The following is a 26,411-nucleotide window of genomic DNA, read 5'->3' as shown; positions in this document are numbered from 1 at the left end:
GGATTAAAAAGGCAACGTGCTGTCAAAAGCTAATCCTACTATTGTTGTATCATCACGAACAAACTTTATTTCATTCTTTGGGCAAAGCTGCAATGCAACTCTGCACTTGAGTCCTAATCATAAACAGAATAGAATGGCTAAAGAAGGACTATAAGGGCACGGCTTAGATGATGGCAGAATGGATGTCATGTATTGTCCCATGAGGATGCTAAGCAGGGAAGGTAATTACGGTGACATTCTTCAGCTGTTAAAGGAGATGGGGAACGGTCCATCTGGATAGGAATTTGCAGTGTCATCACTGGGTGCTGCATCTTAGGTTGAAGGATCTGGACCCGTTGACTCAGGACGGCATGATAACTGCATTCTGGGACTCTTTCCACTGACTTTCACAAGGAAGACGGAACACCTACCCTGACAACTTTATATCGAATCAATTCACAACAGAAAGTCATAAATGGTCTGAAGAGCATTTGCTAAAACCACCCAAATTAGCCTATCTGTGCCTCTGGGTATGGGGATTATTTGAACAGGCTCTCATTACCCACCAGACTCTTCTGATACCTTCTACGAGCTCTGAAGCCACAGCAAGCAGAGCCACTGCTCAAGCTCCTATGGCTTTTTTTGAAAACATCAGTAGCTGGTATTGTCTTTGCTCCAGTTTGGTCTTTCATGACATGTCAAATAGGCTGGAGTGTTTTTTTTTTTTTTGTTTTTTGTTTTTTTTAAGTGAGTCTCTATTGTGAATCTTGTTCTGTGAGCGCTGAGTGGTCTGAGATGAAAACACTCAGAGAAGTGCCAAGTTTATTAGAGTGAGAGAATGCCACCCTCACATGCCACCAAGAAACAAAGACCTCAGGGGCGCACGGCATGCACTGGGGAGAATCTCTAGGTCAGAAGATACCCTAGAGGTCAGCAGGTTCACCTCCCACCTGATGTGCTAACCCCCATCCCACTCTCCAGTGGGCTGAGGTCCATCTGGGAACACAGGTCCACAACCTCACATCCGGCCAGCTCAGAGTCTGAAGTGTAGCAGCGGATGATGTACACGCACCATCTGGTAGTGAGGAGTACAAAATGCCTGGGCTCAGGCCCCACAGTCCCTTTTCCTATGAGAAAAGGAAATCCCAGCATCCAGTGTGAAGTCACTCCATATTCCCTACCAAGCACAAAATGCAAAGAAGTATTGGAGCAAGGGACTGAGCTAGCCCTGGGGCTTCCAGAAGGCCTCTACAGCAGGTTTCTGGAGCCAACCATCTCCAGGAAGGCTTATTCATGAGCTCAAAAGATTCTTTCCCCAAATAGCTAGACTTGCTGTTGTACCAGCTGCAGTTTGGCAGTCTTGACTCGATGGGCTTCCTTGAGGTTCTGTGCACGGACCTCTGAATTTGAGATGAACTCTACTTGTTGGATTGGGAACCAGCCTTGCTCTCCATCTGAGAGCCTCACCCCCTCCAGCCAGCCTGCAGTGAACAGAAGAGGAAAGGAGAATTAGCTGCTAAGGGCTCATGCTAACTTCTTGAACCTTCCGGCCGAAAATTACCCTCCATCCTAACGCTCAATGAACTAGGATCCTCTAACATGAAAAACCCAGTCTTGCAGGGTGTGGAGATGGATGCGCTGGGTCTTTTGACGTCCATAGCCAAACATTCTGAAAGTTTCTTCACTGCTATCAGTTGAATTTTATCCATCAAAGTATTGATTTATAATCTAATCCCTGGTACCTCACAATCTGCTCTTACTTGGGAATGAATGAAACTGCTGCAAATATAATTAATAAAGTTAAACCCAGTTACCAGAGTCTGTCAACCAATCAGAATCAGTCTCCCTACAAAAAGGGTATTTCTATGCACACAGAAGAGACCATAAGGATATGTGTGCAGAGATTTGAGTTATGCAGCCCCGAGCCATTAAGGAACTGCCAGACTGGGACATGGTAAAGCTGGATCATTCCTAGAAGCTTCAGAGGAGGCTGCTGATACCTTGATTTGGGATTGCTCACCGCCAGGACCGTGAGAGAAGAAATTACTGTTGCTACCAGTGGCTATTAGCGCTTTGTTGCCACAGTCTTAGAAAGCTGGTGCACCTCTCTGCTGCCCCTGCTGACCACCCTCCTGCTCATACTCTTCCCCCTTACCATCACTGCTTTGCTGAGTCACCATCACCACATCAGCCTTCTCTAGAGCCAACTCATCATTCTCTCGGGGCTTGTAGGCTCGGAGGCACTGAACTTGTGGGGAATCTTTGGAAGAGTGAAGAAAGGTTAGGAGCAGTGACTAGGGCATGGATGAGGAGCTGTGAGGGAAGGGTGGAAGGACTGAGGTAGAGAGAAGTTTGGGATTACAGACAAAAGAAGTCATTGGGCCCATACTTTTAATCCCAGCACTCAAGGAGGCAGAAGCACGTGGATCTCTGTGAGTATGAGTACAGCCTGGTCTACGTAGCAAATCTAGGTCAGCCAGGGCTACAGAGTGAGAACCTGTCTTTAAAAAGCAAAAACAAAACAAACAACAACAACAACAAAAATCCACAAACAAAAGTCAGAAAAAAAAAGGGTTTAAAAAACCCAACAAAAACAAAAGAGGTGATTAGAAGAAACATCTTCATTATCTACTAGGGATCAAACAAGCCAACTAAGAAAGAGAAATATTAGTACGGAATCTAATTTTTAAAAAGTCTTCTCTGGGGAATATGGCTGGAAAATACCTCGTGACCACATTTAATTACTCATGGTGACAAAAGCCCGAGGTTCGGCTGAAGACCCAGCTGCGCTGACCTTTAGGTTTTTAATGGAGTTTGAAGTCCTTAGAACTGACGGTTGGAGAGGAACCATGTATCCCTTATCCAACTGTTTTATGCTCATCTTTTGCTCCAAGGGGAGCAATATATAGTATGCTCTGAGTCAAATAAAAGTGACCATGGTCTGGAAGCATAGCTTTATATTGTCATGAATGACACACTCCACTGTGGAAGAGGTTACTCCTATGGTTCCAGAACAAAAACTAAAATATTAATCAATGTGTTTGCCAATACACTGGTGGGGTCCTTTGATAGGCAGTTATAGCAGAGAGGAAACATCTCTTCTATAGGTTGTATACATCATCTTAACAGACTTGGCTTTAGGGCTGGTTAAAGTTAATGATGGTTTATCAAGTTTAAAAATACATTCCACAAGTTTTATCAAATGGTCACAAGGATGTCAGGCCAAATATAGTGGTTGGTAATAAAGGCTATTACTGTGATCAAAGATGGCACAAGTTAATTTTGGCTCTTGGTCTGTGATATTGCATCTCTGCAATCACAAATTTCAAGTCTAATGGTCACTAGGATCTTCGGTACAGAACTCAGAACTTAGTTGACAGTTTTTCCAACAAGATCCAAAATTGAAGTTTGAGAATCTTGCATAATTTTCTTCATTGTACCAATAAGAGACTCCTCTTCTTAAAAGCAGCCTTCTACTATTAGACACCCTTATGTGCCCTGAATTCCTCTTGCCTTACTTGTCTGTAATTGATCAAGATGATGATTTTTTGGTTTTGTTTTGTTTTAGGAGACAGAGTTTCTCTGTTGCCCTGGCTGTCCTGGAACTGACTCTGTAGACCAGGCTGGACTTGAACTTAACAGAAATCCATCTACCTCTGACTCCCTGAGTGCTGGGATTAAAGGCACATGCCACCATCACCACCCAGTGATCAAGATGATCATTGACCAAAGTGATTCATGAGAAAATTCTAGAGGCTTGCTTAGGAGCCAGGTAGCATTTCCACAGATCGTAATTAAGTTCGTGCTAACACAGGTCAGAGGATGCCTGTCCTAAACAACCGCAGATGGGTTTGTCTTTATGCTTTACTTTGCTGCGCTGATTTGGCAAAGAATAAACGAGGTGATACATTATTAATAGTGCAGTTTTCTCTAAGCCTCAGCATCCTCTTGCAGCCACAGGAAATGCTGCCCTCTGACCTACCATAAATGAAGCTAACCAGTGGACTGTACCACAAGCAAACAGTACTGAGTTCAGTTGGGTTCTCCTAGATCCTATTCTAAGGATCATTATTCTCATTTGTTCTTTTTACTCACAAAGGCCCAGTGTTCCTTTGATAGGCCCTGGGCTCTGGCTATCCATCTGTGCTCTGGGTAAACAGCCTCAGCTATCACGCTGTGGCCAGACCAAATCTGTGTTGGTCTTTTCTTCTCAACGCCATTGCAGCTACACTATCTCCTCTTGTTTCCCAGTGACATCTTCAATTGGTAAAACTAAGTCAATCATAGCAGATAAAATTTAAAGGAATATCTATTTACAAAGAACAAACATTTGCCTGAGGCAGTGAATGCATGAGGAAAAAAACTGCCATGGTGAGCGACAGGTTTTACAGATGTATAACAGGTGTTTAAGCTTCTACCGCCAGCAATCTACCATAAAATTCCGAGGAAAAGCAATAAACAGAAGCTGTTTAGTTACCCCTCAGTCCACTCTACCCTTCATCCAAAGGAAACCACAGAGAGACACTGCCATTTTCTATTACAGCCGTACTTACCATAACACTCAAGCAGGTCCAGCTCCTCTCTGGGCATGGCCAACGCTGAGATCCACCGAAGCTTTTCACTTCTGAAAACAGAAAACAAAAGAAAGTCATAGCATCAGTTACAGTCTACAGTCGGGAGACATAGGCTGGGGGCCAGTGGTGGAAAAGGCAAGTGGCTACCAGGATGTGTCTAATTCAATGACTCCCCTGCCTGGTTGGAAACACTGTATGACACTGTACTATGTGTTAGTATGTCTTGTTTATCCTTCCTTTCTCTCTTCAAGTATTCCTTCCACAAAGAGTCATAAGGTGAACTGTCAATCATACACATGAACATTTTCCAGTGTGGCAATCATACCAAGCAAAACACTCATCTGTTTACACATGGCCACTCTGCATGTCTCTTGATCCTCACTCACCTCCCTTCAATTAAATATCTAAGATGGAGTCAGGCAGTGGTGGCGCATGCCTTTAATTCCAGCACTCGGGAGGCAGAGGCAGGCAGATCTCTGTGAGTTCGAGGCCAGCCTGGTCTACAAGAGCTAGTTCCAGGACAGGCTCCAAAGCTACAGAGAAACCCTGTCTTGAAAAATCAAAACCTAAGATGGAAATGACTATTTAATAATAGGTAAGCCAAGGAACTATATCCATGTCATCATTGCTATTGTACTATAGTATGACCTTAGCCTAATTTTGTGATCATCTGAAGGTTTTTTTTTTTTTGTCTTTTCCTCTGTTATGTACCTAGGTTATTGAGAGTGACACTTTCACTTTTCCAAAACGATGTTGCCCAAAGCTCTAAAAAAAAGAACACAAAGCTCTATATGACTATTTGTCTCAGGTGAAATCCAAAATACAAACTCATGTACTATTTTCTCTGTTCCATGAATGGAGACAGGGACCATTGATCACCCTTGAAATGTCTTCCAAGGAACCAATCTGAAAAGCATTCACATCATGCGGAGTCTTAAACCACAGAGGTGTTTAACAATTTAACAGATTGCCTTTTCCTGTGTCTCATGGAGCTCCAGGAAAGCTACTGGGTGTTCTTCAGTGTGCTGCACTGTGTGCGATTCTACAGTTATCATTAAACTCTCAACACAGTATGTATCTATGATTGTTTCATGTGTTTATTATCATTGGAAAGACTGCAACTCATATTTCTTAGCACTATAGATTTCTCCTCAATGGAGGATAAAGCTAAAAGATTGAGGGAAAGCAGAAAGCATTCAAGATGGCTTCTATCCACATAAGTGCCCAACAGCCTTGGCTCTGGGTTACACAGATGAGCTGATCTCTCAGGGATACAGATACAACAATCTGATTCTCTGCTCATTTCGTACCAGTGCGTCTCCCTTATGATGTATCACAGACCTTGTGATTTTTGAGTAAAGACTGTAAAGTAGATGTTAACACAGTGGCAACTTTACATGTTCACCGCACGCTGAATCTCCTTCACGTCACTGCTTAGCTCTAGGGACTTGGGTTCCTCTATGAATGATCCTCACGCCACAAGTGCGGAGGCCATGCTCTGGGGATTTTTTCTGCCCAGGGACACCCAACCCAACTCCTGTGCCCAGCCCCATCTTACTGAGTGTCAGTGCGGAAGAGGAACTCGACTTGGGCTCCCTGTGTGTTCTGCAGCAGGAACACACGGAAGAGGTTCTTGTTAGCCCCATGCAGCTTCATTTCACACTTCTCTCCTCGAATGGAGGAGAACGGAGCATGGTCAAATACCAGGAACCGGTTGCCCCTACAAAATGTTAAGTCTTTTAAGTCTGATTCTATAGTTTGTACTTCACCCTGACCCTCGTAGTCTTAGACTCAAACTCTCTGCTCTTAATTTCTACAGACTGTATTCATATCAAATCCACACAAGGGCTTCAACTTGCTCTCAATACGACAATCCCAGTGTCTCAAACAACCATTTACAGCAGTTAGTGATATTCACCACTTTAAGGAGCTGAAGAGAGAAGAACCAATGTTAACTTTCTAAGCTCTGAAGAACCAGAGTTTAAACTCTGAAATTAGCCAAGTGGTTGTATTGGCTAATATGCTGGGCATGACTTAAAGAACAGATAAACTTATTTAAGATGGTGTTTCTTTGCTGTGGTTTACTCATGTCTATAACATGGGCCAGGTTCGTTTCTGTGACTTCATGATGTAATTTGGTATCATTAACCCCCCCCCCACACACACACACACTTCTGTTCTCTAAGCTATGACTCATGATGCAGACTGTGGTTGTCTAACTGAGGAGGGATCCATTAGTAGCAGTGCCCCTCTAGCCCTATCCCATTCTTTCGTATGCCCTGGCCTCCCATCCCAGCCACTGACTCTCGGGGGCGGGACAGCAGCAGACAGTCGTTGAAGAGATGCAGGTGGACTGGACGAGTGGTCAGTTTCCTCCTCAGCCCTGGGGAGGTACTGAACTCAAGGGCCGTCAGCTCCCCACTCTTCACCAGCCATCGAGATTGGGAAATCAGCGGAAAAATCTATAGGTGGGGAGGAGAGAAAAGGCAGGTCATGAGCTTCCTCTCAGTCCTGCCTACCTACCAAACACCAATTCCAGATCTTCCCTCTTGCTCTTAACCAACCCATCCAGATTCCGTGTCCCTCGGGGCCTTCTAACTACACTGCACTGGTGTGTGAATCCCGTGATTTTGATCGAATGGGGATGATGTGGGAGCAGATGTCTGTGTGCCCAAGGAGAAGATGTTAATGAACAGGCAGGGCACAACACCGCATCATTAAAGTCAAAGGATCAGGGGCAGTTATGTTATCTGCTCTTTCCTTGATGATGGCATGAGCCAAGATACGCAGGCAGAATCGAGCACGGAGCTGAGGGTAAGGAAATCTAGGTGGGTCTGCTGGGAACTGGGGCCTGGGTAAAGAGTCCTGGTAGAATGTAGAGAAGGACTACCCTTCTAGCGAAAAGATGGTATCTGTGATGCACTGGAATTTCAATGCTGGAAATCCATTTTATATTTGTTTGGAAAAGAGGTCTGAGGCTTTTGACATATTGCTTTGATTTAGGTTAAAAGTGATCTGATAAAATAAGTGAGTCAAGCATTATTCAGCCCTAAATTCTTATATAGCCTTATTCTGGGAAATTCCTTCTGTCCATTTACTGACTGTTCCTCCTCCTCCAGGAACTACCGCCACTCCCCCTTTTCTCATAATCTTGGCAGTTTCCTTATGTACATTCAGATATATCCATTGATTTATATCCTCCAAAGGTAGTTCTATGCCTCCACCTATTAACAAGGCTTGTAAACTAAAATGATCATTTGCATATTCCAGAAATGAAGAGAAGGGCAGCTGGAGGCTAGAGATGATGGAAACAAGAAGACGGAGGACAGGCTAGAGAGACTCATAGGCAGGGAGGTGTGCCAGGGACAGCTCACTTTGCACTCAAACTCAATCTTCTGGCTCAGGTAGATAAGCTCCTCTGTCCGCCGCATCCTCTGCACATTGCTGTTGCAGTCCCGGATCAGCTGAGAAGAGATCAGGGGAAGGAAAGGGAAGATCATTGTGTTAGGGTCTTGAGCTTTAAGGCCCATGAAGGCCATCTGGAAAGATGCCTGCAAACTTCGGTCTTTTCTAACAAGCTGGAGGAAATAGCATCAAAGTCATGTTTTAGGTTGCTGAAATTCTCTACCTGATATGAGGGTGCACACTGGGATAAGGGACTGTGGTATTGGGAACATCATTGCTAGATACGGAATGTGAAGAAATCAATACAGTGCATGCAAGGAGGTTGGCTCTCCTCTTAATCTGGTCCCATGTCTGATACTTTCTTCAGTCATGAGTACCAGGAGAAGGGGAAGACTTATCCCTACATGAGTTTTATTGGTTATTGGATGTGATGAGCGCCTACCTTCTCCAAGGCATGGTGTGCCTTTGTGGCCTCTGCCTCTTCTGAGGAGCCAGGCTGGGTTCTCTTCAGAATGTTCTGTAGAACAAACAGTGGACAGAGCCAGATGTGAGGAAGGATGGCTAAACAGGAAGAGATAACTGGGGAATATTTGATGCAGAAGCCAGGGACACAGTTCCTAAAGCAAAGGTTTCCGCGAGAGAAAGATGTCGGCAGGTGGACACTTCATAAAGAATGGATGATCTTTTGCCTCCAAACTTTCCAAGATCATGTCTTTGAGTCAAGGATATTGGACCAGAGAAGTATCTGCCATACCTGAAGCAGCAGCTTAAGACGGGTGATCCGCTGGAAAGGCAGTATTAGAAATGACTTGAGGGACAGGCGCTGGCAGATGGGGTCGCTCTCAAGCTTCTCCAAGACCTCTCGAAAACTGCTGTTGCTATTCCTAGATGGAGCAGGAAGACTCAGGGGCGGAGAAGATGGAGAGTAATGGGGGCTCAGTGAAGGCACTGGGAATGAAAGTTCCCTGCAGGACCTGGGACTGGGAAGGGATGGTGAGAGCCCATGCACAGGGTTCAGATAGGACTGCAGAGAAAACCTGTTATGTTGAATGCTCTGTGACATCAGCTGACATAGTGGGCAAAAGAACAAGCACTCTCGGGAGCACTCTGGGCTGGGGATGGAGTCAAGGTCATGACAAAGTCCCTTAAAGGAAAGATAGGGGTCATTCTCACATTAGGCTTTGGAAGGTGCGCTCCTGATAAGTCTGGTTGGTGACATAAGGCAGGTAGACTCGGCGGAAGTCAGGGGCATGATTCAAGACAACATCACACACTTGGAAGGAGAAGATGTTGTTCTCGAAGTTTTCTTCTAGGTCGGAAAGGAACCTGCACAGTATTTAAACAGTCTCATGAGGTCCCGGGGCCCCAGCTCAGCATGCTTTAGCCCTGTATATTCTGAGAGTGAAACTTCTGTTTCCATCAGTCACTAACTTCCACTGACTCTCCTTACTTCTCTGTCCTTGCTATGCAGTACCTCCTCCCCAAGGTTGTTATTAGCTTAATCCTGATTTAATTAAAATAGAATTCTAATATTCTATTTTTCTTCTTTCTGGTTTGCCAATCTTTCAGTGATTTTTATATCTTGTGTCCACTACAGTGCACGCACAGAATGTATGCAAAACATCAATGCAGAAAGCACTTCTCATTCTCTATTAAAAGACTTGTGAACCCTCACACTCTCCCCTCTTCTTAGTTCTTCCTATCTACCTTCCTTGAAGCGAGCCCAGGACCACTCTTATCCAGACTCTGACAAAGAGAAGGTTTCTATGAGGAAGAAAAGAAGCTGACAATTCAATGGCTAAGAAGAGCAAGGTTGAGAGAACGGAGTTTGGAAGAAGTCTCACGTGGTGCTGACATCTCGCACATCCTGTAGACGAGAGAAGAGCCACTGGTGATCCTGGGTGGACAGGGAGGCCCGGAGTTGGGCTGAGTGTTGGAAATGATCCACAGCTATGTTTAGACTGCGAAGGTAAGATGCCTCTGACACAATCAGCTCAAATTTGGCCTAGAGGGTTGCATAAGAGGAAGATTAATGAATACTTTTATGAACTCTCTAGTAGATACCAGTTGTTGAACAATGTTTTAGGGTCAAGCACTGAATTAGGTACATCATCACTCAGAGTCACGAAACATAACTTAGCCTAGCAGGGATGTGAAGAGATTCAATCTAGGGGCTGAACAATATGTGTGAGTTGCTACCTTTTCCAGAAACTTAAAGATATATTCATACACATACACAGATAACTCTGTGATATCACAGTCATGTTAATTTACTACATCACAACAATCATTTTACCAATAAAATATACTCTGCTAGACCTCATAACAAGGTAGTTAATACTTTTAAAAAAACATAATGAAGTTTTTAAGAAAGAAACGAAAAAGTTGAGTATTTCTGGAACATTTACTAAACAAACAAAAGAAAAGAAAAGAAAAGGAAAAAGGAAAATAAAGCCAGAGGGACAAGTAGGAATGAGGCATGAGGGCTGGTGGGTTATGTAAACAGTACAGCACAATATAAGCTTAAAGAGACGTGAAAGGGTCAGGCAGTGGTGGCACATGCCTTTAATCCCAGCACTTGGGAGGCAGAGACAGGCAGATCTCTATGAGTTCGAGGCCAGTCTGGTCTACAAAGTGAATTCCAGGACAGCCCTGACTATTTCATGGTTTCTCTAAATCCTGTCTCGAAAAACAAAAACAAACAAAGAGTTGTAAAAGGGAAAATTCTCTAAGTACAGGAATTAGCTGGGTAGTTTAGTATTCTTTTGAATGACAGTGTCTTTTAGCAAAGTGTGGAAAAGTCTAGAAGAGGTAGGAACAATGGTGGGAAATGGTAGCACGCCTAGATGGGAGATGAAGTCTGCCCGTCATAGACCTGGGAGAAGTAGACTGATCTAAACACCAAGCAGGCAGAATTGGAAGACTTTGCTTATTTGCTGGAAGTGTGTGGAGGTTCCAGCAGGGGGCGCAACGACACAGGCATGACCAGTGGGCTCTCCAAGTGGGGATTCAGTAAGAACACTTGGAGAGAAGAGAAAGACAGGCATCCCTTGCTGGTGTCAGATAGCCAACCACACAGGACCTTTCTATATATCCCCAAACAATGACATTGCACATTTATCCTCTACATAGCAGTCAAAGATCATATGCCCTAAGGTGGCTCATTTAAGCTTCTGAAACTTAGAATTGTGTTTTTGTTTTGTCCTTTTATATAGATATAGTGACCCCCCCCCCCACACATACATGATTGTTAAAAGGAATAGAATCCGTGAAGGAACTCTGCAGGCCCCCAAGATGCTATTTCATGAAATGAACATGTATGTATATGGTACTGATGCAGAGGTCTCTCGGGTCACAAAGTCAAGAAGAAGAATGAGTGAAGGCTGGGGTCTAAACCCTCGGGACTTCCTAGCTTACTGAAGACTCAGGGAGAGGGAGTGAGCATTCATTTCATCTTCCCATTATTTGACGGGAAGAAATAAATACAGGACAGGTTAGCGATTTTTCTCAATATATGCATTTTAAAACTTGCAGTGAAATGATCCGGCTTGTCTGCGGTTATCACTCTTGTACATGAAGCAGGTCTGCATTGTCAAAATTCAAATAGCCATATTTTCTGACTAATTATTCTGTAGTAACCATTTACCTCTTTTTTTTCCTGCTGGTAACTCTTTGTGTCTTTTTTTACAAATGGGAAACAATACTTAGAGAGAGCAAGTGATTTGGCCAAATTCAAGCAACCTGTATGAGTGAAGGCTGCATGTCTGGATCAACTGTTGTAGAACCCAACTACTCAGATAGTCCTCTATCCCACGGTGCCCTACTCCCCTCTCCCTGGGAAGAAAGGTTCTACCTCCGATTTCAGACAGATCTGAAAGCAGAAACTGCGTATGGAGAACTTAGTAGTGGTCGCAGCTTAGAACCAGATAAGTGTTGTCTCCTACCGTCTTGCTATTGGGAGTGATGACAAGCAGGGACATATTAAAGCCTTAGTGAGATCTAAGAACCAAAGGACAACTTCTGGCCGTCCTCTTCAAAGGAGCCAGCAGGAAGACTGTGTGGCTTGTCTGAAACCCTTGTGGAAGCGGAGAGATTAGCTCATCATGAAGCAGTGGTGAAGAGGTTACGTTCACGTCTCTGCCAACGGATGTAGAGGTATGGTCACTCTGTATGACCCTAGCCACTACAGGTAGGACCCGATGGCACATGATGAATATGGGAAGTGGGGAAAGTGCCCAGATTCTGAGAGCAGTTCACATTCTTCAGCATGGCAGTGAGCAGTCACTGTATATACAGGGGAGCATGGGGCAGGGACGGCCTGCTATTGGTGGCAGAGGTGAGGAGATAAAACATTAGCAAATATGACTTTGTTCCCCCTTCTCTGCCCTGCCCTGGGTGGTACCTCTTGCAGTTTTTGATCTTCATGCGTCATGGACAGTAGTACGGTACTGTTGCGCACCACAGGGATCTCCTGCCAGAGGGAGCCACTGGAGGCCATGGAGAGGCGCTGGAGGTAGGAGTCCGAAGGCACCATTGCCTTTCGGCGATGCCGAGGGGAAGAGATTCCAGGTCCCTCGGCCAGGCTATCCAGCCGCTGCTGGCTCTGGATCTCCTTGTTCAGAACAACATCACTGTACTCCTGATAGAGCAGCTGGGCTGTGGGTGAGGATTCACGGGAGGAGAAAATCCTGAGAAAATGAAGTGAGTGGAAGCCCGCAGCCAGAAATTCCCATCTACGGCTGACCCCGGGCAACCCTTTCTTCTGGACCCCACCACTCGATTGCTGACCGTCATGACCCCTCACCCACTTTAGGCAGAGAGCACATCTGAGCCTAGAGACCTGTTTTAAGATACTCACAGGAGTTGATGAGCTTGGAGCAACGTCTTGAAAAGCCCATCCCCTCCTTTGGTTTCTTCTCCCTGTGGAGTAGGCATGGTTTGGGGTGCTTGTTGACCATGAGACAGAAGACCCCTTAAGTGACTTTAGATGAAGAAATCCCTAACCATCCACATATATGCTGGGATATCAGGACCGAAGGAACAGTGGCTTCAACCTGTCCCCATCATGGATTTTTCTATTCAACTCCTCTCCCTTATCTCAAAGTCCAGAAAAGATCCTGCGATCTTGGGGAAAACTTATAAATCCTGTGGGGCATGTCAAATGATAACCCCAGATATTATGTGGAAGGAGACTGTTTATAGTCATGTGCCTGAGGAGAACAGCTGACTCAGACACAGTGGGCAGAGCTGGTTAGGTCCAAACACCTCCCTTCCTGGCAGGCCTGGTGCCTTTCTCTTCCTCTCCTTACTTTCTGAAGATAGAGGCACCAGACATTCTGCATCCCAGTATCCTTATCCAATGAAGACCTACTAAGGAAATCCTAGTGTCATAAATGAAGACCATACAGTTGAGTTGGTGAGGAGCCAGAGAAACTCACCGGAAAACAACAGAGTCTGAAGAGCCAGGAGGTCTTCCCATGCCTGAGTTTCTTAAATCTGGAAAGGGAAACGGTGACATAACAGGGGCATTTAGAGAAAGTGAAAGGATGAGCAGAGGGAAGACAGTTCTAGCAGAACCTGGAAGAGAAGACAACACTAAAGCCAGAAAGAGGTATTCCAGAGTCCCGAACCCTGTGTCCCTGGCCCTCTGGTTGGGATGGAAGACTGATATCAGCTATGCCCCTCAGCCTTCAGGCAAGATGAAGAATGTACCAAGAAAGGGTGCTTTATGTTCATCAAGGCAGAGAGCAAGAAGACATAGCCATGGAGGGAGTCCAGGCAACTTCAGGAAGAAGTGGACTCCTGGGCAAGCTAGTGATGGAAAGGTAGAAAGGGAGGAAGAACACCGCAATGGGATCACGGGGCTATGAGTTTGAGTTTCTGAGTTGATTGTAAATGTGCAGCTGAGTGAGGCTGCAGAGAGGACAGTAGAGACCCTGGAAATGGACAAACTAGAAGAAAACCTTCGCCTAACAGATTTTTTCTGCACTCTCTGCACACCACTTACCTGAAGCACTCTCAGGCAAAAGAGAAGGTCTCCGCAGCCCTTGCCGGTTCCAGCTCTTGTGCTTGCTGGATGCCTGGCCGACAGCCAGTTCACTGCCACCCTCTGTCCTCGCTGGGTCGTGCCTGTCGGGACAGCTGGATGTCTTCTCCAGTTGGTGGTGGATGGGTTTTTCTGACTGTTTTCTTGATCCCAAAGATGACCTCCGTGTGTGTGTGTCGTATCTCTCCTGAGGGCCTGATCTTCTAAATGATCCTCTCACTGGAAACTCAGACTCTTCAGTGAGCCCTAACTCATCCTTACTGGTAGGTCTCTGAAGTTCTGGGATCCAGGGAGTGGTAGGGGAAGAGGGACTTAGAAGGTTTGTCATGTTGCTAAAAGCTAGGCCAGGTGACACTTCACTGTTACCTCTACTGGTAGCAGCCAAAGAGTCTGTTGCTCTGCCTGTGGCTGGGGGCCAGGAGGTCCGTCCAACAGGGAGAGTAGAGGCTGTCCAGTCTTGGCCAGTGGGCCTTGGTTTGGCTTGACCCCCTGGATGTCTAACTGCCCCCTGGATACTCCTGCTTCTTTCCCTGGCCTTGGGGGGTAAGGGGGGTGGCTCAGAGAGAGGAACTGGGGGTAGAGGCCTGTACTTCTTTGGTACACTAGAGGGAGATTCTGAAGAATGGCAGAGATCAGGAGCATCGGGTGTTGGGGGTAGTGGTTTGTTGTATCTCAGCCTCGGGGGGATGGAGGTCTGAGCTTGGTGGGGGTCTTCTGGGGTGGATGGCAGAGGGCGATGCTGCCTTGCCACAACAGAGTCAGGAACTAGGGGAAATGGGCCTCTAGGAGATCCATGTAGCCCCGAACTTAGGGCCAAGGGAGGAGGATGACTATGTCGCTTCAGGGCGGGGGTTACGGCATGAAGGTGGCGGTCTCTCTCCATGATGGAACTGTAGCTATGTCTCTTTTCTGGGGGAGGAGGGGGCAAAGTTTCATGTATTCTCATATCCAGGGAGACAGTGGATGGTGAAGAAGCAGGCACAGGACAGCCTGTGGCAAGGGCTGAGCTCTGTGGGGAGCTCCACGGCTGACTGCCATAAAGATCGCTGGGTCCCTCTGGATTTGAAGCAAATTCTCTGGAGTCCTGTCTCACAGGAAAAAAAGCAGTAGAGGAATCGGAAAAGACGATACCGTCCCTGCTTCTTCTGTCTCTCCTTGGGATCAGAGAGCCATAGATGGCAGGTTTGGGGGGCCTCTGCGGCAGTTCCGAATGAGAAAAAGAAGAAGACATTCCCACAAAGTCTGGAGTCTGTTCTGTCCTGTGAAAGCCTGGGAACGAGTTACTTCTTAGATGCTGGGTGGCTCCAGTGTAGCTGCAGAGAGGGCTATGGTGGTTGGCCTTGTCAGGGGTGGCACCTGGGTCCTTAGTAGTTTTTACAGGTAACGGAGGAGTCTCAAATGCCCCACAATGAGGTGAAGTGTCAGTTGAGAGACAGGCTGGTAGGGTGTCCTTCCCAGGAATGACAACCTGAGCGTTAACAGGTGACAAGGAGGCAGCGAGGGGGAAGACTGCGGTGGAACTGAAAGGGGCTGAATCCGGTGTCCTAGGAGTCACAGATACACCGGCGGAGACAACCTCAGTCCCCTGGATGGATACTCCCCCCTTCCTTAGCCTGACTCCTTCTTGCTGGCTGTTGTGAGTCCTATCTTCAAGGGGTTCTTCAGTAGCAAAAGAAGCAGATGGAGAAATGGGTTGGTGAGACCATTCTATTGTCTCCAGTGCAGGAGTCAGAGCTTGGGGTATCAGTTCCTTAGAAACAGGATGCCTCTGAACCCCAGGACTATCAACGCAAGAGACGCCTGGAAACAATGAACCTGGGGAGAGACCTTCAGGGGCTACAGGATCCACTAGGGGACAACACTTGTCATCTTCCATTCTCCTCCCTTCCTCCGCTGCCTGCCCACCCCTTCCCCCATTTTCTTGCTCCCCCTCACCTGAATCTAGGGCCTCCTCCTGCTGCTCCACTGGCATCACTGTTCCTGCCTCACCATGCTCTGCCTGCACTGCTAACATTTGCTCCTCTACAAACTGCACCTTCGCCCTCCTCTCTTCCACCTCTCTTAATTCCCTGTCCTGTTCCTCCTCCTCTGAATCCCGCTGACCCTGAACCTTCCTGTCCCAGTCCTCTTGACCATACTCGCTGTAATCCAGAACCCCCAATTCCTCACTGAACCCCTCACTTTCCCTTTGTGCTCCAAGCATTATATGGTTTTGGTCCTTATCCTGTTTCTGTTCATCCTCATTGCCATTAACCTCCTCTCCCTCCTCTTCTTGCTCCCCCAGAAGACGATCAGAACAAACGTCTTCCCTCAGAGTTCCTGCCTCCTGAATTTCTACTTTTTGTCCTTCCTGTTCCTCCAGTCCCTGGGCCTCCAGAGGTTGGAGGAGGCCTTCTTGCCCTTGCTTTTCTTGTGTGTCCTCCAGCTGCATCTGTTTCCCCTGGCTCAGCAGTTCACTTCCGTCCCCCTCAGACTGGTCAGTTTCCCCAGGGTGCCTTCTGCGGAAAGGCCAAGATCCTCTAATGTTAGAGGTGTCTGGAGGAGTTTCTTCCTCTTCTTTTGCTGGGCTAATCGATAATGTCAAAGACATGAGTTCAGGCTGCAGCTCTGCCTCCACACTGCTCTCTAGCTGACTGGATTTGTCTAGCCATTCTTCCTGAACACCACAGGCCAAGAGCTCAGGGACAGCTATTGTTCTCGACAGTCGGTCTTTAAGGCTCTGGGATACTGCTTCCTGCAGGTCTGGAGTGTCACAGGCCTCAGCCACAAGGATTTCCTGGTTGCTCTCCACGTCTAAAGAAACTTCCTTTAAGAAAAATCCCACACTATCAGGTGTGTGGTCGCTCATGTCCCTTAAATCTTTTGGCTGGTTCATCAAGAGTCTGTGGCCATCCGCCCACTTGTAGGATGGGTCTTGGCCTTCTTGAGCTTCAGACTCCAGGGAAGGGATCTGACTGCTCCTCATGATAGCTTCAGGGACAGTTTTAAAGTCTTCTATGGCAGGGCTGGGTACAGATGCTCCATGCTCAGGCTCCTCAGCCTCCATCAGGGCCAGATCCTAAAGAAGAATACCAAACAAAAGTTTCCAGTGCCTCGTCTGTGTCCAAAGGGAGAGATCATGAAGAAGATGAATGGGAAACGGCTTTGGTTTGACTCAGGATCATTCCTCAAGACAGGTATTCAATGAAATAAGCACTAGCCTTTATATGTCGTTTAATTTTATTTATTTTTAAATTAAGCTATAATTTCTTTTTTCTCTTAAGAAAATTTTTAAACTATTTTTATTTAAACATTAGCTATATGCACATGCAGTGCCCACAGAGCCCAAAAGAAGGCACTAGATCCCCTGGAACTGGAGTTATAGGTGATTCTGAGCCATTAATACGTGTGCTAAGAACTGAACTCTGGTCCTCGGAAAGAGTAGTAAGTGTTCTTAACTGTTAACCATCTCTGTAGTTCTCAAGGAACTTAGAAGGACTGGGGAGATGGTTCAGTCAGTAAGTGTAATAAATATTTACCTACAGGGAATGGGAAGATAGCTCAGCTGGCATATGAACATAAGGACCCTAGCATACACATGAAAATGCCGAGAGCAGTAATGTGTGACTATCACCCTAACATGTGGAGGGGTGGGGTGGTCAGGGATAGTGGATCTCCGGAGCTTCTTGGTCAGCCAGTCCACTCAATCAATGAGTACCAGTTCTGTGAGAGCTTCTCTCAGAAGATAAGATGGAGAAGAGCCTTCAAGGAAGGTATGTGGCATCAACTTCAGACCTCCACAACACACACACACACACACACACACAAACACATTTACCTAGTGACCCTTTTAAGTGTAGGGCAATCAGCAGTGACCAAGACAAAGCTCCTGGTGGATCTCGTAGTCTTGTGGGAAAAAAACTGATTACAAACAATTCAATTAGCATTAAAGACCATTGTCAAAGAGTTCCAGGAACTGCCAGTGGTCATTGCCCTCTAAATTCAATCATGCCATTGTCTAGTCCTCCCTGTCAACTCTCTGGACTCTCAGTGTGACTCAGCCTGGAATAACTACCAGCCATGATGGGTGACACACCCTGCATCTAACAGCCCAGAGAAGCAGTGTCAGGAGAGCAACCTTGCTCCCGAACTGCCACCAAAGGATCAAAGTAGGTCAAGCTACTGTAGCCAACGTGCAACACATGAGTCCTTTCCACAACGTCTGGATTTTACTCATCTTCCCATTTTTATAGTGTCTAGCAGCACTCTATAACTAATGACCAATTTTATTTTCAATTATAGAGACAGCTGCTAGAAAAGGGCAAGATAACTCCCCTTACTCTATTCAACTCAAAAAGCTGTGCTACCTTCATTATGATACTGTCCTTCTCCCTAACACCAGGTTACCTACCCTCACTATGTCCAACATGGTGACCTTCTACCCTGTCTTCACATTCCAAAAGAAAACCTCATAGTCTATTTTGCAAAAAGTTCAGAAGACAATGGAGAGGTGCCACCTCAATTTATTGCAATTCAAAAGTAGCCTGCATGACCACTTCCCATCCTGCCTGTCTCCTCCAGGCCTGCATGCCATTCTAACAGTGTCTAAGCACCCTTCAACTTCTATCTCAAATGAGTTCTGCCTGTGTGCTGTTCATAGCCTCACATCCCTCCAGGTCCACCCAGTTTCCATAGATGCCATTCTGCCAGTATCCCCCACTTTTGGTGGTGGTTGTGACTCACGTCACAAGAACTTTCCTTCTTGGTATTTTTGCCAGCATGCTGTCATGACTTAGGCTTCGGGTTCTAATTTTTCTAATTCCTCAGATGGGTTAAACGACATTTCTATTTCATGGAATTAAAAATTATAATTCACTTGCCTTCTCCCTTTCACTGAAACTTACACCATTTCAATTGTATAATTAAGTGATCTGATTTAACCTCAGTTTCAACAACAAGCCATATGAGACAAGCTTTGTTCAATTGCCTACATCCAGCACAACAGCAGGCCCATAGTAAGTGCTCAATAAATATTTTAAACATACACAATAAATCTCGTGTTTCCCTCCTGGTCAAGAGCTTTCATATCATGCTCACACATCTTTGTACCTGGAGCACAGCCTAGCCCCAGACTCCATACACACAGTTCATTTTCCATACAAAATACCGCTTGTGGTTTAAATTCTTTGGTATCGTCTAACTAGCCTTGAGAGTAATCCCAAAAATTCAGCAAAGACCATACACCCTGTACAATCTAGCCTCTGCCTTCCTTTTTTTCAGCCCCTGCCTCTACCCTCAGCTCTCAACCCCTTTTCTCTCAGCAACAGTCTTCATATGTTACACTCCTCTGCTGGAATTTGGTCCCAGAACACTCTCTGCTGCTCCTCAAACACTTGGAACTTGTCTAGCATTTTGAGCTGCATCAGGATCTCCATGAGGGCACATCCTCTACCATGTTAACTGTGCAGGCCCCTCTACCTAAAGCTTTATGGTCCCAGGGAAAGAAGTACAGTAAAAGTATGCTTCATTTTTGCCTTTTTGATGCTTTACTAATTTTTAAGTCAACTGTAGAAATCATTTTATATATTTAAATTTCCTTTTCCTTATATATAAGAGATGAGAAAAATTGCTTCCTTCGCAGTTCTAATGAAATTAACCAACACAACACAAAAAAAGCTCGCTGTTACCTTTAAAAGTCATAGAAACTGACTCTCAGGCAGTAGTGCTCTGAGAGACTGTGTAGGAAAGAAAGAGAAGGCAGGAAGCTGCAGAGGCATTTCTAGAAACACAAAGACTCTGCTCAGTGTATAGATAGTAAAACTCAGGCTCAAGGATTCCATTTCCTAAGCAAATGATACAAATGAACCTGAAATGAAGACTCCTAATGTGCGTCTATTGTAAGCACCCAGTCATTCAGCCACAACACAAGAGAGGACCCTATGAGTTCCTGGGCCCCTCAGTATCCAGCTGTGTACCTTTCTGGTCGACTCCAGGTTTAACGTGGAAACCTACCCGTGAAACTGCCTTCTGTTGTCATGCAGAATGACTATGTACACGTATACACCCCCCCCACACACATACATGCACACATACACACACCTACACACATGCACACACAGTGATTGACCTACCCTTGCAGTTTCTATGCAATAGAATCTGACATAACCAAACAGGCAGGTCCCTAGGCACTTGCAGATGTAGTATGTGACAAGTTCCTGGTCACCTCACAGGTGCAGATATTATCTATATAGGGCAAGTTGATATGATTAACATAAATGGGCCTTGGTTGAAGGATTTCTATGTCCTTTTCCAGCTAACTGGCAGTGTGTGAGCTGCTCTAACTAGTCCTTACGCATAAAATATACAAATAATATATAATGTGATCTTATTCTCTTAGCCACATGTTAAATAACACATTTGTTCCCTGACACCTTCTGGAACTTGCTCATACCTGCCTCAGAAAACTATGCCACAAACCTGTATCTCTCCTCACCAGCATCTGTATCATCCGGTCCCTATCTCCCAACATCATCATATCATAAAAAAAGACTGCCTGGATTTATAAATGAGTTCCTGCCATAGCCACACTTCATCCACATATACTATGTTCTATGTGGATATTTTCAGTTCTGATCCTAAGACTCAATGAATGTCTGTCTCTGAAATCTCACAGCTATGTCTTTATCTTTGCAGAAACATGGTAGTTGCCAGGCGCTGGTGGTGTGCACCTTTAATTCTAGTACCCTGGAGGCAGAGGCAGGTAGATCTCTGTGAGTTGGAGGCCAGCCTGGTCTACAGAGCAAGTACTGGGACAGCCAGGGCTACAAAGGGAAGCCCTGCCTTGAAAATCCCCCTCCCGGCAAAGAAAAGAAAGAAAAAGAGAAGAAAAGAAATATGGGACTCACCTATTTATACACCATTCATCCCAAAGGTAGCACATACCCTCAGTTCCTATAGTTAATTCTACCTTAATAACCCTACACAAACAAGCATGACCCGGCTAGAATGTGGAGAAAGCTAAAGGAAATCTGCAAAACATGGTCTTACTCATATAAAGACATTAGAATTAGAATGGAATTTTTTTTTTGAGCTACCCGTTCCGTTAAGAGTTGAAACATCCACATATCCTTCTCATCTGGGGTGACTAATCACCATTTATCTGCACACAGGCAGAGACAGGGCACAGCATCCCAGGAACCTGGCTTCATGGTGTGGACTTTTTAGGAGGCAGAACTCTGAGTCACCCTATTAACAGTATAGAACCCAGCAGACCTCCACTGTCTCCCCCAGACACCGCTCCCCAACACCTCAGCTCTTGCCCACATCTAATCACCAGGTATAAAATGATTTCAGAGATAATTGCACCTGCATTTACAATGGCAGCTACACTTCTGCTTACAGTAGGAAAACAAATCTCCCACCTTCAATCCAAAAGATCACCTCTTATTTTTGCTCATACAATCACTACACAGATGGGTAACATGGTTCAGTGTTTGGCATTACGGCCCCCAATATTCCAAAGACACCAACATAAGGGTAGTACAACACCATTGCTAAGACCTGTCTGACTGACCCAGTGAAGAATGGAATACACATTTTTTTATCCAGTCTGTAATGTCTTACGCACCATCGATGGCCTCAGAGGGCAGATGGTCTTAATAATAACATTCTATGTGGGGATGCTTAAGTCCTCAGGCCCACCTGTGGCCGTGGAGCCACCCACTCAGGTAAGGTATGACTTGTTTATTGACATTGTGTCTGTGTGCTTTACAGGCACTCTGAGTGGCCAGCTGACTCTGCACACACTGCAAGCGTGGAGACCCGTCCATCCCCTGTTTGTTTCTACACCATTCGGTTCAACATACGATCCCACGAGAGATCCCATTTCTGCCCACAACACAGTTAGTGACTATTCCAGACACCACCAATGACGTCTTCTTGTCTATCTCCCCAAACAGACAAGTGCATAACGTGACCACAGACAACCTCAGACAAATCACATTATGGGCAGCCATACCCTCTAGGGAGCCCTGATTTATCAAAAACCTTTTGCCATATCTGGAATTTCTGTATTCTTTTGAAAAGATGGATCCCTTTACAATCCTTCCGACTTTTTCCTCTTTTACCACAGTCTTAGAATTTACACCTCGGTCCCCTGCCCAGCTCTTCCCCTCTTTCCATCCTCGCCCATGTCCTCTCAATGTTCACCGTTTCAGTCCAAGGCCTGAGGACTGGTTAACAAATGATGACTGTTTTGATAGAGCCTGGAGCTTCCATACCCCAGGTGTAGATAAAGCAGGAAGTCTGGAAGAGGCCACACTGGGGGTTGTTTCTCTGGGACTTGGAGCTTTTGAAGTAAAGCAGGGAGCACAGTGGGGGAGCAAGGGAGGAAGGAAGCTGAAAGGAAAACCACCCTCTTGCCCTCCGCTGTTTGGCGTGCCCTTCCCCCTCAGTCTGACCCAGAGCTGGCCAGAGTTCACTGCTAGGCCGACAGGAGGACAAGGCGGTCCTGGGAACCCAAGATCCAGGAGGGGCGGGGGAGGACTGAGACTTGAAAACTGAGGCCCCACGAAGAATTCTCCGAGGCCAGTTCTGCTAAAAGGCGTTTATAAAGATGCTCAGAATTAAGGACTCTGAAAATGGGCTCCTGCACCCACAATCTGGTTGGCTGCACTACACAGCTCTCTTACACACTTCAGAGAACTTTGTTGTACTGAGGCCAACAAGAAGCTCCCTATAGACAGGTAAATAGGGGAGAGGCGACACAGAACAAGGATCTTTGTTACAGATCTCAGAGCCTCGGAGAGAGGTGTGTACACAGTCACAAGTGAGTACGCATGGAAATGCCGCGAAGATAACGAAGCAAGGCCCAGGCCAGGTTACAAAAAAGAGAGACAATAACACTCCCAGGTAAGGGACAGTCTAGAAATCGAAACTCAAGAATTCCTCATGATAGGAGTTCGCTTTCCCCAGGCCCCCGACTTTGTGGGTGGAAAAAAAAGTTCGGATTATTGGCCGGGGAACATCGCGGGGCAGGGTGCCCATTTCCAAGGGGCAGACCTGGCTGGAAAGCAAACTTTTTCCAGAGGCCATTCCTTCCTGCTTCCTTCCTCTTCCCCACCAGGTACTCAGCCCCTCACTCGGAGCCCGGCCCACTGGCCCAGCCCCCCATTTCCGGAGCCTGCGCCCCGGGACCTGGCAGGGACTGGTCCCAGGGGAGGCCTAGTTCTCACTTCTTTCCCGCCCCTGGCTTACGACCGCGGGGCTCCAAGGCTACCTGGAGCCAGGGGCTGCGAAGAGAAGAGGACACCCACCTGGTCGGAGTCACATGCTGCCTCGGGCCGGCCCGAGAGTCCCCTCCAGGTCCCGGCGCCCGCCGCGGTCCCCAGCCAGGCCAGGCCGCCCCGGCGCCCCACCCGCGGCCCGCCCCTGCCGCCGGACGGGAGGGAGGGACCGGCTTCTCCTAAGGAAGTTTCAGGTGAGGAAACAGGGACACACCTTCCCGGGGGAGGGGCAGCCCCGAGCAGAGCTGGGAAGTGCGGGCTCTGCAAGGCTAGGGCGTAGCGAGAGCACCCGCAGGCCGCAGCCGTCCAGGGCCGGAGCCCCGGCTGCAGCCACTCGGGGAGGCGCATCAGGGACCCGGACACGGGGCTCTCCGGTGTCCCGTGTGCCCCTGGACGCCCCTGCACGTCTCTTCCTCCGCGGGTCCTCTTCAGGACTCCATCTGAGTCTCATCGGACCAGGCTGACTTTCGGTCCCTGGAGTTTGCCTTTGGCTTGCTGCTGATGTTTCGGGACATCTGAGATTTGTGATTGTCCATGTGTGTCTTTACCTTCAGGATGTAATGCACTTTTCTCTTTCTTGGTGTTTGGCATAAGATAAAGGGTGTTTCTTGCCAAATTCTTCTGTCTCTGTCTTTGTGCCTCTCTATCTCTTTTGCTCCCTCTCTGCCCCTCTCTCTTCCTCCCATTGTCCCTCCCTCCATTCATTGGGTGCCTGTGAAACACGCTTTTGTCTTTTCTGTAGATATCCTCTGTTTGCATCCATATTCCTAAGTTCATTTGACGATCCTATATCCAGTTTATGATCTTTCTGTGTCCTTTCCGGCATTCTGAGAGTGTATGTATGTATTTGTTTATGATTAATTCCTAAGCCTATGGTCTTTGGTCTGTGTACACACACACACACACACACACACACACACACACACACACACTTCCTTATCTAAGGACAGGGACTTTGGATGTTGTAAGCATAGGTAGGCTCTCTACCCAAAACCATTCATTACTCCGGGAGGTTCCAAAGTAACATGTGTCCAGGAGAATCTTAACAGGCTCTTTGGCTATTTTGCTTTCAGGAACACTATGACCCACAACGCCAAACAGCTTCGGGTAGTCGGTTCCCTGATCACTGTGTCAGCCGGTTGCTCCACGGATCCTGGCAGAAAGAAGCTAAGCAATTGTGTGGAAGACTCTGTGGAATAAAACTTGACTGAGGAAAATTAGCCTCCTCTCTGATAGTCCTGAAGCAATGCTGTGTTCAAAAATATGTCCTAGTTCTGCCATGCTCCTTTGAAGGATAAAATTTTAAACAGTTTAGCTGGCTTTGACACACTCTCAATTGTCATGAAGTATACAGGAAGTAACAGGAAATGCCAAGACTAGGATTCAGCCATATAAGGGCAGGCCAGCATGGTTCATAAACCCAGCAAAGGCGTAAGAACAAGGAGTGAAGCGAGTCAGAAAATTAAAGCTGGTTGAAAAGTTTAAACTCCTTCTAGACTGGGAGAGAGAACTCTAGCAGTCTGAAGGTCCTGACCTCTCATTGGTCAACAGGTTTTGTCAAATGCAGTTTAGGATCAGCCACTGTGGACAGGGAGGGGGATGGCATGCAATTTGTTGCCCTTGGCTTATGTTCCCTGTTTTCTCTCCCTCTGGGTCCCACACAGGAACCTCCTCCTGTTTGCTGATTCTGAGCTGGCAGTATTTTTGTTCTGTAAATGTCTACCCATGTTTCTCTGCTCTGCGACTCCTTTAGCAAGTTAAACCGGAGAATGAATGCTGACCTGGCTTTCCCTCTGGTAGTACGGTGTAGAAAAGTTGAACCGGCCCCTTAGGAACGTTTCTTCTCTTCCTGAGCCAGCCCCTATCTTCAGGGTATCCTGATTACAAGACCAGTTTAGCCCTCCTCACTGTGCAGACTGAGTTTCATAATTTATGTTTTTCTTTTACCTTTCTTGGTGCCAAGAATTTGGAGTGAGGGTTGTCATCCTGTCCTGAGATAAAGAGATGCTTTGGGGGACTCATATTGCCTCTAAAATTCTTAGATTAGAGGGAGAATGATCAGTGGCAAGAAGGTGGGGTATAGGTTCGAACTTTTCCCTCTGCCACTTATTTAACAAGAACATGTAGGGATGTTAACTTTCTGGTACTCACTTCAATGTTTCTATGCATTGTTTCTTGCTGTCATTAACAACAGCATCTCACTGGGTTGCTTGCCAACTCAAGAAGGGATAAAGAGAAATCACTTTTACAAGCACGCTGTATGGGAAGGTGCTGGATATGGGTTATTTTCCTTCTCTAATTTTTAAGAGGCCCTGACGGTTATGCATATGAAATGAATTTATAATAACAAGATGAGAGGAAAATGGGTTCAGAATAAAGTTATTTTTAGATGAGAGCTGTATTTGGTACAGAAGAATAAACACAAGCTCTGGAGTTGGAGGTCAGTGCAGTCAGAGAAAGTGCTCTGAGATCCAGCTAGGAGTGAGGCTAGGAACAAGGAACTGCAGTAGGCATGCACTAGCCTTAACCCTGCAGGTGCCGTCATTGGTTTCCCCTGCTCTCGGGAGGGCGGCTCTGTTCCCTGCCCGTCCTGTGCTAGGCTCTTTGAATGCTGCTCCTACACGCCTGCCACTGCTTTTCGCCGGTTCGTGTAGCCCACCTTTAAATGCTTCAGACTAGAATTTGAGAGAACTTAATAGGACACTTATTACCATGGGTGACATGTGATCCCTTCATCTCTGCCCACCCTGTCTTGACCACTATGGCTCTTAGCTATTTGTTAATAGTTTGATGAACGTTTATTTTCTTTTCTGCATTTTGGTTTCTGCTTTTGTTTTCTCAACCTTCCCACACTGGCTCGTACTCAACTTAGTGCTAGCCAAGGTATATGTACTAATTAACACCTTCATTTTCCCCATCATCATTTGCTCTGTATGTATTCGCAGACACCAGGTATACAAAGGCCAGGCCTCTGTGCTCCTTGGCACATCAAAGTAAAAGACAAGAGACGATGAGAGCCAACTGTGGCAGGTGTTGTGCTTCGAGCATCACAATGGCTGCATAAAGAGGAGCAAACTCCACTGCTGGGAAGAGCAGAGGTGACCTAGCAGGTGACAGCGGTTCACTAGAGGTGTTATAGAAAGC

The 26,411-nt window shown here is 46.4% G+C and overlaps 1 protein-coding gene across 1 annotated transcript; it reads right to left on the bottom strand.

Annotated features, from left to right (window-relative positions):
- Window positions 1-784: 784 nt before the first annotated feature.
- Arhgef5 (Rho guanine nucleotide exchange factor 5) lies at window positions 785-23,425 on the bottom strand. The gene is made up of 15 exons (XM_075953529.1): window positions 23,298-23,425; window positions 13,966-17,062; window positions 13,397-13,454; window positions 12,817-12,878; window positions 12,361-12,614; window positions 9,803-9,963; window positions 9,132-9,284; window positions 8,713-8,842; window positions 8,401-8,475; window positions 7,928-8,017; window positions 6,858-7,015; window positions 6,112-6,273; window positions 4,533-4,603; window positions 2,135-2,239; window positions 785-1,460 (listed from the first exon to the last, which is right to left on the bottom strand). Exons 2-15 carry the CDS (start codon window positions 17,048-17,050, stop codon window positions 1,303-1,305), a joined length of 4,722 nt encoding a protein of 1,573 aa, XP_075809644.1. The 5' UTR covers window positions 17,051-17,062; window positions 23,298-23,425; the 3' UTR covers window positions 785-1,302.
- Between the last annotated feature and the right edge of the window lie 2,986 nt (window positions 23,426-26,411).

Source organism: Microtus pennsylvanicus, chromosome 19, assembly GCF_037038515.1.
Source record: "Microtus pennsylvanicus isolate mMicPen1 chromosome 19, mMicPen1.hap1, whole genome shotgun sequence".
Classification (NCBI taxonomy): Eukaryota; Metazoa; Chordata; class Mammalia; order Rodentia; family Cricetidae; genus Microtus; species Microtus pennsylvanicus.
The sequence above is the reverse complement of the archived record's forward strand: the minus strand, read 5'-3'. Positions and strand labels throughout refer to the sequence as shown.